General features: G+C 37.0%; 1 protein-coding gene across 4 annotated transcripts in view; it reads left to right on the top strand.

Annotated features, from left to right (window-relative positions):
• The window catches only part of TPP2 (tripeptidyl peptidase 2), a 52002-nt gene that overhangs the window by 22402 nt on the left and 10105 nt on the right, over positions 1 to 19495 (top strand). For 3 of the 4 annotated variants that reach the window (XR_014851110.1, XM_085056887.1, XM_085056895.1), the window contains exons 15-26: positions 816 to 892; positions 1708 to 1814; positions 2619 to 2773; positions 3906 to 4022; positions 5539 to 5639; positions 7583 to 7679; positions 7978 to 8115; positions 9911 to 10155; positions 10352 to 10430; positions 12320 to 12358; positions 18692 to 18843; positions 18937 to 19033. Coding sequence is in view for 3 of the 4 variants with exons in the window: in XM_085056887.1 (XP_084913013.1) it covers positions 816 to 892; positions 1708 to 1814; positions 2619 to 2773; positions 3906 to 4022; positions 5539 to 5639; positions 7583 to 7679; positions 7978 to 8115; positions 9911 to 10155; positions 10352 to 10430; positions 12320 to 12358; positions 18692 to 18843; positions 18937 to 19033 (1404 nt within the window). In the remaining variant the exon portion in view is untranslated. The remainder of the gene's footprint in view (positions 1 to 815; positions 893 to 1707; positions 1815 to 2618; positions 2774 to 3905; positions 4023 to 5538; positions 5640 to 7582; positions 7680 to 7977; positions 8116 to 9910; positions 10156 to 10351; positions 10431 to 12319; positions 12359 to 18691; positions 18844 to 18936; positions 19034 to 19495) is intronic. The other variant, XM_085056874.1, reaches the window with a different exon arrangement.

Raw genomic sequence — 19495 nt, 5'->3', positions numbered from 1 at the left:
TCCACTGACAAAAAATATTTTTCAGCCCACTGTCTTCTCATCACAAGCCCTTATTTTAACACTGAAATGTTTCCATTGCATTGTGGTTGGCCATAATGAAGGTGACACCAGCTTGCTCCTTAAAAGTGCTTGCTTGAGATGTTCAGAATTGCAAGTCTTCTGTGGTACAACTGAGGACATTTTAGCAAAGTAACTGTGGGTGGGGTGAGGCACTTGAACAGGTTGCCCAGAGGAGGTGTGGATGGCCCATCCCTGGCAGTGTTCAGGGCCAGGCTTCATGGGGCTTTGAGCAACCTGGTCTAGGGGAAGGTGTCCTTGCCCGTGGCAGGGGTGTTGGAACTGTGTAATTGATAAAGGTCCCTTCCAGACTAAACAATTCTCTGACTGAACAAGTTTTCAGAGATAGATTTGAAGCTTGACCATGAAAATCATGGTAAATCAAACTGTATTTTTTCAAACGTAATTCTGGGACAGAAGGATAAAAGTATTCTTTCTGCAGCAATGGAAATGGCTGAACAAAAGTAAGTCTTTTTGGAACAAATTCTGAGTTGAAACAAGGTTGAGCTTTTGATACAGGGTTTAAAGCTTGAAAACTTTTGGGGAAAGACTGAAATTAGTCAAAATGAGATTTTTTTTTTTTTCTCAGTGATTGTTGGTGTTTTACTGTTTCTAGGGTGACAGCGGTCAAATGCCCTTTTCTCCTCATTGATCATACAAAGATACAAAATACTCTGCAACTTGTTTAAGCTGAATGTTGTCTTCTATAGTTTTAATTTTGACCAAAGGTTTTAAGTGGTTGTATTTTATTCTGTTAGGTGTGTGGATATGATACAGCAACGCCTAATGCAGGCCCTTTGTTCAGAGTCCCAATCACTGTTGTTATACCAACAAGGTCAGTAAATGCAGAACTCTGAGAGTTCCTGAACTTCCTACAAACACCTGGAAAGATTCTTATAGCAGACTTACGCAGCTGTGACTTTTTTTTACAATTTTGGTCATGACAGCAGTGTGTCCTGGTGGGCTTAGCCACAGCAGCAGCTTCCTGGTCCATCAGCATATGGATGCCTTGTGGCTTGTTGATCAAAGTATCAATCAATGTAATATTCATATGTGATGGTCAACTGGAGTTTGGTTTTTCATTTCTGCCTGGTGAACTAGAGTACATAGAGGCAGAGGGTATTATTTGGCCATTGTACATTGGGATAAGCTTAGATCTTGACTTTAATACAGTGAATTTAGAGTTGGTATTACACCTGTCAGTGGTTTAAACATAAGGCTTAAGTGATGTTGATAAGGAAGGAAAGTATTTTATTAAACCTGTTTTGTGGACAGTCTGCCCTGAGGGGGAAAGAAAAAGTAACTGCTCTCTAACTCATTCATGGAAATACTGCTACTTCCATACTTAGCTCACTTCAGTGGCAATTCACTCAGCTAGGAAAAGCAGGTCCCCTGAAAATGAGAATTCTGTGATACTTCTGTTTAAGCACTGTAACTTCAGGGAGGTGGGGAAGATGTTTATATAGTGTAGTGGAGCTCACATTTTAAGTCTTCTGTATACATTATGTTGTCAGATTCTGTACTAGTGGAATTAAAATAATTGGTGTTGAGGACTAACTATCCTCATTGTACACATTTTTAGAGTATTTTTGCATTTAAAAATACTTCCAAAATTAGCTTTACAGCTTGTGTTTTCCTTTTGACATACAGAGTAGATGAATCATCAAGCTATGACCTGACGTACACAGATGTTCATTTTAAACCTGGTCAGATCCGAAGACACTTCATTGATGTTCCACAGGGAGCTACATGGGCTGGTAAGGAAAATAACCACATTAAATAAATAAAAAATTGCATCTGTCAGACTTGACAAAGTTGGTTTTAAATAATTTTTAGTTCTGTCTGAATAGGTACTGAAGGTTTTGGCTCATTTATACATAAATATTTGTTTGATTTTTTTTTTTTTTTTTAAGCTTTTAGAGGAGTGATTTTGAGTTATTTCACAGTTTTCCATGTAGTAGAATCTTCTTTCTAAGTCGTAATGAACCCAGTCAATAACAATCTGAGGTGATTGTGTATACCTGGAGGAATACCATGGAAAAATATTATTGTCTGAGACTTACCTAGTTTCTAAGGTGTATGGATGTAGTGTTGAAAGAAGTCATGACTGAAGAAAATGTGATTTTCACAATGGATAAAAAGCTCATAATTTTGCAAGAGGGCAAAAAAAGGGCTTTTTTTCCTTGACTTTCTTTGTGAGATTACTAAACTATAATCCTTTCCAAGATCTTTTGTTTAGACTGAAGATAGTGATAAGACTCATAATTTCGAATTCAGCAGTCTGTCCTATACAAATTATACAGATTATCTGATTAATTTCAACCACGTAATCAAAACATGTTGCTCTTTAACCATCCTCTGAACTTAGGTGGTTTTCCTTTAACCTGAAAGGGCTTTTGAAATTAACTGATATATAAGCATTTTTCACATATGGAGCCACTTGGTACTGCATAATTTCTTAAATTACAAATTACTTGGAAAAGTAGTGTTTCTCTGATGAATCTATGCTTTTCTTCTAACATTCTTGTGTCTTCAATTAAATTTCTTTTTCTTTAATCTAGAAGTGACAGTGTGTTCGTGTTCAGCTGATGTGACTGCCAAATTTGTGCTTCATGCTGTTCAGCTTGTGAAACAAAAAGCGTACAGAAGTCATGAGTTCTACAAGTTTTCATCCTTACCAGAAAAAGGCTCAATCACTGAAGCATTTCCTGTCTTAGTAAGTTACCTTAGAGCGGGGAAAATAAAGTAATGCATCAGTGCAATATAACATAACTTATTTGGGATTTTTTTTTCCCGAAAGAACCCCAAACCCAAGACATCATGTGTTTGTTATGGTAGTGAACGCATCTGATTTTCAGTTTTGACAAGATTTCTGATAGCTTGCTAGTGTTTCTGAGCTATTTAGTGATATAATTCATGTTAATATCTTCAGTTTGTTTGTGCTTGTTTATACAAAGCAGTTTGTTTCCCTTTCAAGTAGGAGCTAGGACTTGTTGGGTAGTTCAGCATATTGTGCCTTTAGTGGTTAATGTGGTAATCTGGGGCATCTCCTTGATCTTGAAGCCAGGTGATAACTGGCTGGCTCACATTCATACATCCTAGGTACAGCAGTCTTCTTAGCTTGGATGATGCTAGCTCAAGAGTCCAGAACAAGCAGGGAATGAGCTAACAGTTCAGGGGTGTGGATAACAGCCTCCTTCTCAAGTTTGTCCCCTACTTTGCTCAGTCTAGTCGCATAGCTCTGATACCTAAGAGTAGTTATAATTTCTGTGCAATTCAGTCCCTTACCTTCTGTGAAAATGTCAGATGGAGGACCATAAGCTATATTGGGCCCATTGACATATTACAGATTTCAGCATGTTATTTAAAAAATGAAACTAAAAAAAAAAAAAAGAAAAATCACCAACCAGGCAAACCTAACTCAAACCTCTCAAGCTTTGTGTAATCTTACTTAGGCAGAGAGCAACATCTTCTTTTCTGATACACATTTTTTAGGAGACACACATTAAACTTATCTGTGAACTAGCATGTCTGCCTAGTTTGAAGGATAGTAATGAAAGACAGAACATTTAAAAGCTGTACTTTTTTGTGTAGGGTATACCCTGGCACTCTTTGTTTTGAAGCATTCATCAGTCATCCTGTTTGGTTGGAGCTGTCATGTGTTTTCTGAACCAAGTATAATGTCTTACTTGGTACTGTACAAATCCATACAATTGGAGTAAACTGGCCGTAAGAGGTCTTTTTTGAGCTGTACTATGATCTTTCCATTGGTTTTGGTTGAGGGAGGCTGGGGTCAATAGAAGAGGAGGATGGAAGCTTGAGTCTAACTTTGTGCTTTTGTTATCCAGGCTGGAAAAACCATTGAATTTTGTGTTGCTCGGTGGTGGGCAAGCCTTAGCGATGTTAGCATTAATTACACAATTTCTTTCCATGGTGTACTTTGTGCTGCTCCTCAGCTAAACATGGTAAGTTTTCCTGAGTGCTTGTATTGAATTATTGTACAGTCCTATGATATTGCAGAAAAAAATAGCTTTTCTTCCTTCTTAACTGTATTTAGAAACAGTAGAAGTATTTTTGTATATGAGACTTTCATATTCTGTCTTAAAAATTGTTCAATAGGAGTTCAGTCCCAGAGAAATGCCATTTACCATTATTTATTTTTTTCTATGCCTTTTCATTATAAACCAGTAGTGAAAAAATAAAGGGAATAAAAAACCAAACTCAGCACCAGCAGAAAAAAAGACACTAAAATGCTGAAAATGTAAATATACATTACTAAGTGTTTTATGTAAAGAAACTTTACTGGGACCACAGTTCTTGAACTTGAATATCTAGACTACCTTTGCTAAAACAACGGCATTCTCAATACCATATCCAGAGTAAAATTTCATTAAAATTGGTTTTCTGTTTAGTGTTTTGTTGAGGTGTGGTGATTGGTTGAGATTCATCACTTATGGCAGTTAAAGGTACAGTGGGTGGGGCAGTGTTGTGATTCCTAATGCTCTGTGATACTAAAGGATTGAAGAAGTTGCTTAAAATGTTTAAATTGTATTATTTACAGTACTCTCTCTTGGTCAGTGTGGCTTGACTTGACACTATCTCCCTCAGAGGAGCTCTTTGAGAGCAGATACCTACATGAGGCAACACGATACTCATCTGTCTTGGCTCCTGCCTTTTTTCAGCTGAAAGCCAGAACAAATTATAGCTGACCCATAGGTGAATTTGGATGTATTCAGGCTCTAAATGCTGAATAAATTGAGGAAGAAAGAGTGGGTACAGTGGGCTAAGATACCAGGTCTTGAACTGGTAGAACAGGAAAAGAAAGAGCTGCTGATGGTGGTGTGCACAGCAGCTGCCCCCAGCCCAGCAGGATTACACCAAATGAATAATGGAGAGTTAAAAATAAGAGAATACAAACAGTTTTGCCCTTCCTTTTTGAGCACCAGTAGCTTTCATAAAATAAATTTTGATAGTGCTCATATACCAGTGTCTCTGTCATGGGATGTTGCTAGAAATAGAGTTTTCAAATTATTTTTCCCATCACCAAGTCTATGTATTGTTTCTCTTTTGCAGAGTTAATCTGTTCTGTGATAATAGTCCTAGGAAGCACCATAAAATACTTGTTTTAATATTCCATATTGTATATATTGAACTACATATTGAAAGAAAATCATCCCAAATGCACAAACTAATCCAGTCCTGCATGAAGTATGACTTACCAGTTCTGTACAAAGTATTTAAATTAGGAAGGAAAAAAAAGGAAATAAAACTTTAACTCCAATTGCTAAAGTTTTGCAAGTCCCAGTATTATCTGCTGTTGTAAAATAGAGATGCACTTATGATACTTTCATAATCATGCAGTATAGCTTGTTAAAGTATGTATACTTACAGCTTACATTGTATTTTTGAGGGACATAATGGGTGGTCCCCATCTGATGCTGTAAGTGCACAGAACATAATCGTTCTATACTCTTCTTCTAGCATGCTTCAGAAGGCATCGTACGGTTTGATGTTCAGTCCCTGTTGAAATATGAAGATATTGCTCCATGCATAAATCTGAAAAGCTGGGTTCAAACACTCAGGTAGAGTTTCTGGGGAACTGTTTTGGGAGACTGGGAAAACTCCTCAGATGCAGAGTTAAAACAGTAATGTGTTAGCAGTGAAATTCAGGATTACAAAAATATTCCTGTCAAATTCAAAGTAGCTTTGGAAGCTTCAATTAATTTGTCAGCATTCTCTTTTTCTTAACGGTGGCTTTTTCAGTACAAATTACTTTCCTTAAGCTAATTTGGGAGAAGAAAAACTTAGAGATAAAAGGCACTTCAATATCTAGAGAAAGAAATCGTAGCATTACTAGAGTTATTACGTGCTACTGTTTGTTGTTTTGGGTTTTTTTGGGTTTTTTTTTTTTTCCTTTTTTTTTGGGTTGGGTTTTTTGGGTTTTGGTTGGTGGTTTTTTTTTCCTAAGCAACTGCTTGGGATCCTGCCAAGTTTTGACCTGGGAAGACTGTCCTCTCTCTCTCTCTCTCTCTCTTGCTTGATTAAAAGTGTTTTGTAGAATCTGGTGCATATTTTTTTGTGGAAAGCTGTGTTTACCTTGTCAGTTTGACACATGCTGATTTGAAGGAAAAACTTTGCTGGAAAACTTCTAACCAGTGCAGCAGTTATTAAAGTTGGTCACTTCAGAAGGATAAAGAAATACATGTGGTTTAAATGGTACTTTTGAGATGTGGGACAGACAATTTCACAGTGCTCAGTAATCCAAAGTTTTCCATAATTTGGGCTTGTCAGTGGAGACCTTGTGCTCTTTTTGGGGCTTTTGGCTACTTGTAACTGGAATTGATGTTGCCAGGAGTTTACTGTTTAATGAACGTATCACCTAATGTTAGATTCAGAAACAATCCATTTGATGTGCCCTACATGAGGAAATAAAACAGTCCCTTAATACAGCTTTGCCTAATTCTTGCTTTGAAAAATGGAATTAAATGCTCTTTACTCCGTGTATTATTTAAGGCACTCATCTGACAGTAAATTAACTGCAATTAAGTAAACAATGGAGAATTACTTATATATTTGCATTAAGGCATGAATATGTCTCTTGAATGGAGTAATGAGTCGTAACAGGAAAAAGTACTGAGTGCATTCTGCCTCTTGTTTCAAATGCTTGGAGGCAGGGTGAATGTTAGGAGAGCATATCACATGTGGTATTACTCAGTTCTTAAATCTTCTGTCAGCAGTCTGTCTAATGTCTGCCAGACTAGGAAACCTGGGTTAAATGGACATGTGGTCTGACCCAGCACCCATATCTTACTGGGTGACAAGTCTGTGCTCTTGGCAATGAAAGAGCTGAGAGAATCTTAGAGAAAAATTCTGATCATGTAGTAAAAGGTTGTCTGATTTAATGAATGAAATGTAAACTTAAATTATGCCAGAGCACCCTGATTCTACTATTCTTTATTTCTGGAGCTCAGATTTTCATATATCATTATTATTTTATTTCTATTCTTTGATGTTCGGGGTGTAAAATGTTTGGCTGCTGTGAACAATGGCTTTCCCCAACTGTATCTGTTAACATACACTCTATGTAGTGTACATTCCTCTGTGTTACTACTCAGATTTCTGTAAAACTACTTACACATTCTCTTAAGATATAACCTTCCACAATAAGAAATTATCAGTTGTTCTGTCTTCTAATTGCTGTGCCATTAATCTTTCAGTTATGAATACAAGTGCTGATTTCAGCATGGATACTAAAAACATAACTTGATTTTTTTTCCTTAAACCTTTAATGGCCTTTTTTTTTTTTTTTGGCAGTGTCTGTATTGTCACTAAACCTTGGTTTGGGACTGATATTATTTTTAACTGAGGAATTTAAGCTGCCTGGATAGTTACAATATATGAGATGTTATGGCATGTCCTGAATTCAATTGTACATCAGAATGTGCTTCTACTTAAGCAAGATGAATTTTGATAGAGGTGCATGTTTCTCAAGAGTGCCATTTTTGTTTTTTATTCTTTACTGCAGACCAGTGAGTGCAAAAATAAAACCTTTGGGCTCCAGAGATATTTTACCAAATAATCGTCAACTGTATGAGATGATTTTGACCTATAACTTTCATCAGGTAAGGGTTATGGTATTTTATGGTATATGGTTAGGTTATTCGCTTTTTTTTTTTTAAAGTGATTAATAAATACAGCATGTTTTTTAAAACCAGGTTTTAATTTTCACTAGCTTTCTCCCAGAAAGGAGGTCTAGATTCACACTCTAGACTCTCTACAGTCAAAATTCTGATTTGGTCCACTTTGAGCTACTGTTGCTTGAAAAAGCCTAGAGTTCAGTTATCTTTGTGAATATATGTGTAAGGATTATACTTGTTTTATTCTGTAGTAGATTAAATGCTTTTACCTTTCTTTTAATAGCCTAAGAGTGGAGAAGTAACTCCAAGCTGTCCACTTCTTTGTGAATTGTTGTATGAATCTGAATTTGATAGTCAACTCTGGATTATTTTTGACCAGAACAAAAGACAGATGGGTTCAGGAGATGCCTATCCACACCAGGTACAGAGCAATGTATTTATTTTGCCTTATGTTTGCTGCAGACTGTGAAAATGTTCATTCTTGTTCACCTTCCACACCTCCTGTTAGTTATTAACATTTTGTGATGCATAGTTTTAATGTTCTTACATGTTCACAAGAAGACATACAAGGTTCAATGGTGATATATTTGTATCAAAAAAAGACAGGTGTGTGTCCGTGAAATAGAACATGATTTTTTTTCCTCTCCCAAGGAAGGAGAAAGAGGAAAAGCTGTTAACTTCTGATTTCTTGTGATTTTGCCTGATGCTTCTCAAGAAATGAATTCAAAATTATGTTGTCTTTGTTTTGGTTTTTACAAAGATGATATCTTAGATTTTTCTGTGCAAGGTGGAAAGGATCCATTATTTCTCCTGTAGTCTGACTTGTGTGCTGATAGAGCAGAAGCTTCTGTATTCATGAAGGCTGTCCTCTGTGCTGCTGGTATCTTCAAACAGCTTTTTTATGCTTCAGTTTTGTTTGCTTTGTGTTGCCATCTTTGAAAGGGAGTCTTTTGCACAAAACTTGTAGGTGCTGTACCCTCTGTGGGAATCTCTTCCTGCTGTAACAGACTGCGTGTCTGGATCACGGGGAGAGTAGGGAGAAGTAAAGAAAAAAAAAGAAGAAAGGGAGAAAAGTCATAAAAGAAACATTTTTCATATATTTTTTTGTTTTGAAACTTTTTTACCCATCTATAAGCACAGCTGAACATCATCAATGTAATGTTAATTTTGACAGATTGATCATTCTGGAAGTGTATAAAAGATAGTTTCAAGAGACATGCTTTAAAGTTTATACATTTTTTCAGAAATTGCATCGTTAGCTTCTATTCCTTAATTTGCACTTTTAAGATGCTATAAAATGTAGACATCACCATAGTGCTGTGTTACTTAGACCTGGTGGACAATCGTGCTGTAAATCTCTGGTGTTGTGTATCATAGGATAATTCTAAAGCAATTCAAAATTATTTGAATTTTGAAGAAATACTTACAGGAAGCATGACTCCCTAACCCAGGAGATGAGATTCTTGGAGCAGGATAGTTCTGAGTTATTGGGGCTGCCTTTTGTATTACTGCAGCAGCATCAGAAATGAGACTTAGCATACTACTGCTCAAAACAGCCACATGTTGCCCTGTTAGGTTGATAAAAAAGAAAGAATGTTTTCAAAACTAAAAGTTAAAGAGTCTGGAAGTTTTTTCTCTTAGGTGATTTGGATTGGGGAGGGGTTCCTAGTTTTGTTTTGGTTTTTTTGCTTGTTTTGCTTTTTTTGGTTTTTTTTTGAGAAATGGAGATGATGCATATTCCTGAGTAATAAGCTCAGGATAAAGAGTCTGTCAGCTCCTTAAACTGCATCTGACAGGAATACTGGGTCCCTTTCATGTGAAAATTGGTATAGTGTTTGGGACAGGAGATGATGTTCTGTGATCTAAACTGCAAAGCACCCAAATATAGTAAAATGAAAGTGTATCAAGGCAAACCTGCAGGGGTTTTGAATTGAAAGCATAACAGGAGTTCTCATTACTATTTGAACAGTTAATACAGTATTAAAATAGGAACAAATCATGTCAGCCTGTTTTGTGGTCTGAAAACTTAATTTTTTTTTAGCCAGTACAAAATGGGATTCCAAAACCAAGCAATCTAGTATAGTTTAAATGGCTAGAGCTATATGGATCATCAGGATCCTGACAGTCTGATTTTTGGGGTTTGGGGTTTTTTTTGTGTGAATGGTGAAATATTTAATCTTGACATTTAGGAGAACATCTTTCTTTCTTGCTTTCAGTATTCTGTGAAACTGGAAAAAGGAGATTACACTATTCGGTTACAAATTCGTCATGAGCAGAACAGTGAGCTGGATCGCATCAAAGACCTGCCATTTATTGTTTCTCACAGGTTGTCTAGTACCTTGAGCTTAGATATTTACGAAAACCATAGCCTTGCTCTCTTAGGGAAGAAGAAATCCAACAGTTTGACATTACCACCAAAACACAGTCAGCCATTCTTTGTTACATCTCTGCCTGATGACAAGTAAGTTACGCAGTTTTTCTCATCTGCATCTAAGCAGCTGCCTGTGCACCTCACTAAACTGATACTTTGATGGTGTTTACCTGTTCAGGCTTGGTAATTCCTCGTGTTGCTCTTCCACTGCTTTGCTTCTTTATTGTAGTTTCCATCGAACCTTAATGAACCTGGTTTTAACACTTAACTTACTTTCTTTGAACAGAATACCTAAAGGAGCAGGACCAGGATGTTATCTTGCAGGAAGTCTTACTCTGTCTAAAACAGAACTTGGAAAGAAAGCTGTGAGTATATGGAATGGATGACGGGGCTTTTTTCTGAAATTTTTCTAGCAAGCAAATGGCATGTCAGGAAGTGCTGTATTGTATGGGACTAGTACTTTAAAGGGCATTAGGTTTGGTTACATAATACATTTTAGAAGCAGTTGTTTCATTATAAAGTTAGCATATCATCTAAGTAGTTCTATTATTTTTTTCATCTTCTAATTTCAAATTTAATTGCATTTTCTAAATTTTGAGTTTTAAGCCTTTCACTCTGGAATCTTTTATTTCTAGAAACAACTGCTTTTTTTGGTGGTGTGGAGCCTTTAAAATTGACCTTATGTAACTCTCTAGGTTAATGTAATTTTTGAAATGAAAAATACGTGCATATGTAGTGTTATGTGCATGATGGGTCTGTAATACTCTTGGTTGCATGCATGCAATTTTCAGCAAAAACATGTGCTTTCTAAACACATGTGTGGTTACTGTTACCAAGTAGTCAGAATTTTGCTGACTCAGATACATAAACATATTTTCTTAACTGCTACACACTGATGTTGTCAACCACTAGTATGACTATATGCTTCAACAGAATGGTATAAGATCTCTGTGTGTGATGCTAGAAAAAACAGCTGTAGAATCTTTTTGCTCATAAAATAGCATTCTGTGAAAAATGGTTTTTAACTTTTATGACTCTATAATGCAACAGTGATTATAGTAACCATTTTACTTTTCTGTGTATCTGATGCTACAGTGTTTAGAAGATTCCCTTAGCTGTTTTTAAACAGATGGTAAGCCTGAGACTAAATTTGAGTCAATCTTAGTGATTGTTAGTACTCAGAGGTAGTTGGTCTATGTCTGTGTATCACTGGATGTGGCTGAACAACATGTATAAAACTAGAGTGTGTTTTCACAGAAAGTAAATTTTTGTGAGTAGGTTGGCATGTACCTTTAGATCTTGTTGAGCACAGAAGTTCAGTTAATTCAATCTGAATTGGTTGTAGCTAGTACTTTTGGGGCAAATGCATGTAACTGCAGGTGAAATTGTATCAGGAGAATTTATGTATCAGTGAGGAAAAACCCAGTAACTAGGAGCTCTAGAATACCTAATTTAATATTTCTTTTTGATTCCTGTGAGGTGTCCTTTTATGAAATCCATGATAAACCCATTACACTATTGTAGTTTAATTTCCCTAGCTCGAATTGTGCACTTCCTTGAGCTATTGGTTGCAATTCTTGCCCGTTTTATTTTAAAACCAGACTGAGTGGCTAAGTACAGTGGTTTCTGGGACAGGAAGTAGGAGATAGGTAGATACAGACTGTCAAATTTCACCTGATGAAGAATTCTTAAGACCTTACACAGAAATTCTAGCTGAAGTGTTTCTCATGTCATAGTCTAGGGCATTACTGTTATGGTCATATTTCACTGGAAAAAGGATGGTATCAAACAGCATCTGATACTTTCTGCTGCCTTTAGTGAACCTTAGTATGTACCAGGAGACAAAAAAGGAGGACTAGGCAGTAAAGTTGTCTCTAAGTCAGTGGGTGGATGCAAGGTAAGGGAAAATGTGTCTGATTTGTGTATATTTATCATTAAATAGAGCAATGCCACTAAACAGTCAAAAATCTAAAATTCTGCAGGTGAATTTCTGTAATTTATTAATTGAAGCTAAGTGGTTAACAACACTTGCTTATATTGCAGGAGTAATGGATTGTGTATACAGTGATGCATTGGTTTATTAATTTTAAAGACATGAAAGAGCGTGCTTTAAGAGCATGTTTGATCATAGATGTGACTCTCTACAAGTTGGAAATCTGTAGGTTGGAAGTATAACTATAATTGTGCAGAGAAGGTGTCTCCATCCTGTGTGGTGTGTGCATGTTTTCTTACAGTATGTTATTCTAACTCCCAGGGGCAGTCTGCAGCAAAGCGACAAGGAAAATTTAAAAAGGTACTGAATGTTAGTTTTTGAAAAAGATATACTTAAGTCTTTTTGCATATGACCTAAAGAATTTGTCTACCAGTCTTGGTTTTTAATTTGTCTCCTTCATCTACCTGCTTAGATCTGAGTTATTTACTTCAGCACCTTAAGTATGTTTACTGGTAGAATGACAAAACACTACTGTAACACATAGCTGAGAGGAACATGGGCATCTGTATACTTCTGCAATAAGTGCTGTAAAAATGCATGTGGTGTTAGTGGTCTGCAGTTTATTTTGTTATTAAATACTCAGGTATGTTCAGTGTTTGTGGTCAAGATCTTTTGTGGCAAGTGTTTCTGCCTATTCTGTCTGCAGATTGAGAATTGAATATGGGCCTAACACTTTCATTTGAATTGAATATCTAACTGTATTCCCAGTCTACTAAAGTGGGAGTTGGCTTCATTACAGTCATAAAAAACATGCAGTAGGAAGCAGTTTTTTCTTTAGGTGGGATGGACTTGGTGGAAAAGTCTCTCAATTCATTATTCTACTCAAACTGAATGTATCTTATTACAGGCTAGAGTTTATACAATCATGTAGCAGTTGTAGTATTCACAGAATGAATTTTGGAGCACATATAATATAGTTTAGATGGGAGGTGAGTGACTTCTAATAAAACAATATTTAATGTTGTGCTTTCTCGTATTTTCACATCAAGTAATACAATAATTTGACAGCAGTCAGAGAGTGAAACAGTTTATTTAAAAGCATGCAAAAAATATTTTACTAGACTACTTATATAAGGTTATTGTTCTTAAGTTTAAAGGGTATTTACTTTCTGTTGATTTCAAGGTACTTTGTTCTGAAGTGACATGCAGATTAGTCAGGATTGTTGTTAGAAGTAAGACCTGATAACCATGAATAACATAGTTTATAGTTGTATTCTGTTCTTTTGTTAATAGTGAGCTGGAAGCTGGACCTGCTTTTTCTGGTCCTGTTGTAATAACCGTGTGGGAATGTGATAAGCTTTTTCAAGAAGGATTTTAGTGTACGTTGCTGAGTTTTATTTTCATATCTGAAGATCATGCAGATCACTTTCAGAAAGATAATTTAAAATCCCATGTGAATGCATGGCTTCCTGGTGAATAGGGTATAAGATCTTCACTAAGTGCATCTCTAACAAGGGAATTAAACGCTAATAAAAATGTCATTTGAATAACAAAACCTATTGAACAGATTCCAGAGGTTGCCTGTTGTGGGTTTTTGGGTTTTTTCCCTTTGGTTTTTAGAACAGGTATTTGTGTTCAGATCTGCGCAATAAAACCACCCAAAAAACCAAAATAAAAACTGTCTTTCTTGTTACTGCCATCTATTACTCACCAGTGTACTAGCAGCAAATAAACTAGTGGATTTCTGCAGCGCTCCATCTTCAGTGTGCTCTTCAGCAGCTTCATGCTCTTCAGCATCTTCATAAATGACTTGGACACAGGACTGGAAGGGATACTGAGGAAGTTTGCATACAATGCTAAATTGGGAGGAGCTGTTGTCTCCCTTGAAGGCAGGGAGGTCCTCCAGAGATACCCTGACAAAAGAGGGGCTGGGCAATCATTAACCACAAAAAGTTCAACAAGGGAAACTGCTGGATTCTGTAGCTGCAAAGGGGCAACCCTGGATGTATGGTACAGACTGGGGAATGAAGGGCTGGAAAGCAGTGCTGTGGAAAGGTACCTGGGGTCCTGGTTGATGGCAAGTTGAACATGAGTCAGCAGTGCCCTGGCAGCCAGGAGGGCCGGGTGTGTCCTGGGGGGCATCAGGTGCAGCATCACCAGCTGGGCAAGGGAGGGGATTGTCCTGCTCTGCTCTGCTCTGCTCTGTGCTGGGGTGGCCAGTAGTTGTGTCCTGTGTGCAGTTTTGGGTGCCACAATGTAAGAAAGATATTAAACTGTTAGAGAGTGTCCAGAGGAGGGCAACAAAGATGGTGAAAGGCCTTGAGGGGAAGCCATATGAGGAGTGGCTGAGGTCACTTGGTCTGTTCAGCTTGGGAGAGAGAAGACTGAAGGGAAACCTCATTGCAGTCTACAGTTTCCTCATGAGGGAAAGCAGAGCCACAGACACTGATCTCTTCCCTCTGGTAACCAGTGACAGGACCTGAAGTGGCCTGAAGTTGTGTCAGGGAGATTTAGGTTGGATATTAAGAGAAAGTTCTTCACCCAGAGAGTGGTTGGGCACTGGAACAGGCTCCCCAGGGAAGTGGTCACAGCACCAGCCTGACAGTTCAAGGAGCATTTGAACAATGCTTTTGGGCATATGCTGTGACTCTTGGGGATGGTGCTGTGCAGGGCCAGGAGCTGGACTTGATTCTTGGGTCCCTTCCAACTCAGCATATTCTGAGAAATAAAACACAGTGTATTTCAGTGCATTGTTCTGTAAGAGCTCCATTAGTTAATGCATTTTTGCTGAGAATGCAACTCAGCGTCCTTCCTAGTTTAAAAACTTTTGTATTTACCCTGCTCTGTCATAAGTTTACATGCAGATAAATGTTTTCCAGCACAGAAAACTTATTTATATATTTCTTTCGTGATGCAGTCAGTCAAAAAATATTTGTAGATTTTTCTTATTTTTCAAAGACGGGTCCAGGCCCTCTTGCAAGACTAGGGAGCCCCCTGTGTCACAAAGACACACTACTGGCTCATGTTCAACCTGGTGTCCACCAGGTTGCCAAGCTTCTTTCCTACTTGATGGCCCCCAGTATGTACCATGCCTGGATTTATTCTTTTCCAGTTCATGCACTTCTCTTTGTTGAACTTCATGAGGCTCCTGTTGAGCCCATTTCTGCAGCCTTTCGAGGTCCCTCTGGATGGCAGCAGACTCCCTGGCATATCAGCCACTCCTCCCAGTTTGGTGTCACTAGCAAACATGCTGAGGGTGCCCTCTGCCCCATTGTCGAGGTAATTAATGAAGACATTGAACAGGGTTCAATCCAGAATTGACCCCTGGGGGGTCACAATTAGTTACTAACCTCCAAATGCATGTCACTGATCGCCCTCTGGACCCAGCCATTCAGCAGGTTTCAATCCACCTGACTGCATCTCTGTTTTACGTAAAAGCAGTTTGTGGTTATGCCAGGAAATAGCAGCCTAGTTTTCCAAAGATAGTTAATTCTTTTATAACTACAAAAATGTCAAGGGGTTCTCTCCATATAATTAACAGGTGTCTTTGGTTTTGTTTGTATTACAAGCTTAATTCATTTTCCATTAAATTAAGAGTTACTATAAAAATAAGACACACTACACAAATGGTATGCATCTTAAAGCAGATTCAAATTCCATATCTATACTCATCTATATAGGCATTAACAGATACATGAGATAGGCATTAATATATACAGATGCGTATTAAATGGAAGATGAGAGCTGGGATGTGTTTCTAGAAGGAGCTTTTTTTTCCCTGTGGTTAGTTTTGCTATGAATGCTTTGAAGTACAAATAAAAATAGTTTCATATGCATTTTCTGTATAAAGTACTAGATGTTAAATCACCAGACAGAAATCTAAATTAAAATTTTGAAGCCAAATGAACTGTTAATTAAGCCTTTTGAAGAGGTGACTGTTTTGAGGGCACTGTGCTTGTTGTTGTGTGCAGGTGGTAGTTCAGTTAGAAGTAAACCCAGTGAAGCTTTTGAGACTGCACAGAGTACCCTGGCTGAAGTGCTTATACTGAATGCTTCCCAAGTTTCCAATACTGCATATGTTTTTAGAGAATAAATTTGAAAGTTTCCTTTAAGTAATTTTTTCAGTGGATAATACATTCCCCTACTGTCTTTCTCTGTCTATAGCTCTGTATCTTTTTCTAGGTATATATACAATGAAATCCAGTACCCTACTCTAGGAATTCTATTCCTGTCAGAGAGAAATTTGAATAAGAGAACAGATTGAAATGCTGAATTGTGAAGAGCTGCCTTAGTCTCTAATGATGAATATTTCTGTAATGGCAATGACAGTGCCATTCTGAGATCTTCTGGTATCTAGGGAGTTGCCAGGTATTATAAATGATCCTAGTGTTTGCAGATAAAATAAATAAAGAAGCCTTCAGTCCATCTTAAGGCCTTGTAATAGTTTAGTTAAATGTGATAAGTACCTAAACTTTATTTATCCCAAGTAATAAGTTTGAGGTCTGTAGAGAACTGTGTTTCTTACTCTGTAAGCTCTTTTAAGAGCCTAGGTCTGAGGCTCATTGCTTTCCTTTCAGTGGTCTTAGCTTTTAATGCTTGCAGAATCTCATGAGACCAAAAGCACTTAGGTGAGAGACTGGGGAGATGACATTTTACTGTTTATGGTTTACCTACATAGGATTAGTCTCTCAAAATGCAAGTGTTGATTAACATAAGTGAGATTTTGTTAATCCAATTATGTTTGGTTTGAAACTTAAACCGGAATTGTAGAACCTTCTCATATAGACAAGGCTTGAGAATACAGAGATCATTTAGATATCTAACTCCAAAAATATGTTGCCAAGTGAAATATAAAAGGGCTTTGAAGAAGGAAATCCTGACCTATTGGAAGAATATTACTTAGGCAGCTTGCTTTCTTGGGAAAATATTAGATTAGGTGTCATCAATAGAGGATATGTCATTTAGAAAGCATTGTAAATTTAGATTTTTCTGCTGAACTAGCTTCTTAGACTTTATAAATGTTTGGTTTGCTTTAATGGACTATATTGTTGCTTTCTACTGTTCTGACTACCTTAGTGAACCCCATACCATGTTCCTGACATCTGTATCTTCCTGTGTGTACTTGCTTCCATGACCTGTTTTGTCATGCTCTGGCCTATGTCTTGCTGGAGGCTCATTAGGTGTACTGACTGGTCATGCACTTCATAGTTGAAATGCATGTGTGCAGGATACTTCCTGTGAAAGCTACACTTTAATGCAGATTAGTTATCTAAACTAGTTTTCAAAAAAAATATTTGAATGTTCATGTTATGGCTCTGTGATTACATATTAAGTAGCTGGAAAGATTGCTTTATGGGGCTGTTGAAGTCACTTTTTTTACCAGTATTGTGTTTGGTAACCCATAGCAAGATGCTGGTCTGTTTGAACTGTAAGTTCAAATAAAATTTTTTTGCACCATGGTTTTTGAATGTTTCAGAAGTGTAGTGTTGAAGTCCATTATTGCAGTTTCTGTCACCCTTTTACCTCCTGTTTAAGTAACTTTAACTCCATCTTGTAAACAAGCTTTCATTTTATTACACAGCACTGACCTAGTTTATGGGAAGTAGTCCCATAAATGTATGTTGGAATAACTGGTAAGAATAATTAAATTGCTGCAGTAGTTGAGCATGCAACTTAATATTTTGCACCATGTTTTGACAGAGTAGTGGTTTCTAGAGGATTTAAACTTACGTGATCTTCTCTGTGAAATATCCTATACATCAAGTAAAGGGACATGTGCCCTCACTGTTTAGGGAGAGGCTTGTTTAAAGAGTGCAACATTAAAACCAAAGAGAACAAAACAGCCTCACCCAGCAGTTTCGTGTTTCAGAAGCAATGAATGAAATCTAATGCTACCTTATTTGCAAACATACATGTAAATTGTCAGGAAATGGACTTCAGAACATGGTCTGAGTTAGGATTTTCCTTTTAAATAGCTGTAACTGATTTTCTCATGGTGGTTATTGACTAGTGTAGCATGAACTCAAACTATAGTGATATTTCTATGCTACTATATAGGATTTAAAAAAAGATCTTGCTGTTATGTCTGCTAATTAGAACATGGATACAGGTGAAACTGGAAAGTCTGTGGCAGCAAACTGGAAGTCAGTTGACTGTGGATGCATCAGCTAAATCAGTATGCACATGGAAGAAATAGTATCTTGGGAGGAATAAACTTATATCCTGTGACATGTTTCATGTTTATCCTACTGTGTTATTATTTTTTAGAATTCAGCCATCTGTATTCATTTGTTTATTGCCAGATTTGTAGGATAGATTCTGTCTTTTTTCCCTTAGCCTTTTAACCAAATAATTTGCTTTTTTTAATCAAAAAACTAACAGAAAGCCACCTTTCTTATTCCCTAACTAATATTATGTCAAATTATGTGAGTATAAAACTGTCAAAGTGGCTACATTTTAGGCTTTCTTTTATTATACCCAATGTGCTGTTTTAATATTTACATCTTTGCATTGCTTAGAATAAAAACTTTAACCAGTTCCTGAATTTTTACTGTCTTATATCTTTCCTCTCAGAACTCTTACTCACTGTATGTGTAGCTCAGAGTAGTTGCTGGCTATGATTTAGCTTTTATATGACGTCAGAAAAAGGTGTACTGTATCCCTCTCAGTATGTGTCTCTTTTCCCACCTCCAGGATGTCCTTACTGTTCACTATCACCTGATACCATCACCATCAAAGAGTAAAAATGGCAGCAAAGAGAAAGAAAAAGAACAGGAAAAAGAAAAAGATGTAAAAGAAGAATTTGCTGAAGCTTTAAGAGACCTAAAAATACAGTGGATGACCAAGTATGTCTGCTATCATTAGTACACAAGCTTGAAGCAGCTTGATGTTCACAAACATACTCAGAATCTGTACTTTCATATCCTCCTCTCTTCTAGGCTGGATACTACTGACATGTATAGTGAGTTGAAAGAAGCATTTCCTAATCATCTTCCTTTGTATGTTGCAAGACTTCATCAACTGGATTCTGAAAAGGTTATTTAACCCTTCTTAAACTTGATTTGTCTCAATACATCCATGTAGCCTAATCAGTTGAGTCTTTCTTTGTATACATTGGAACTTGAAGTGACTGTACTCGGTATTCAAAAGCAGAAATTTCTAATTAGAGTGACAGCTGCTTCCCTTGACTGTAATTTACTTAATCCCTCAGCAGAATAAAAGAAAGTATGCCTAAACAGAGTGTGTTTGTTCATCAAGTTACGCCTTGTTCAATTGAACACATTTTAAGTTTTCTTACTCATTTAGTCCTCAACAGTTTTATTCTGAATGGTGGCTACTGAGACAAATGTACCTCCCATTCTGTTCCTTTACTGGACTGGTAATTTCTCCTAGCAGAATGACTCACAACTGAGGACAGTAACCTCCTAAAGTGACACAGCTAAATCCAGCTTCTCTTAACTGTCCTCAAAAATGAGAACTGTGAACAGAAGAGTTGGC

Source organism: Lichenostomus cassidix, chromosome 1 (genome assembly GCF_008360975.1).
Source record: "Lichenostomus cassidix isolate B80296 chromosome 1, HeHo_3.0, whole genome shotgun sequence".
In the NCBI taxonomy this organism is placed as follows: domain Eukaryota; kingdom Metazoa; phylum Chordata; class Aves; order Passeriformes; family Meliphagidae; genus Lichenostomus; species Lichenostomus cassidix.
The sequence above is the reverse complement of the archived record's forward strand: the minus strand, read 5'-3'. Positions and strand labels throughout refer to the sequence as shown.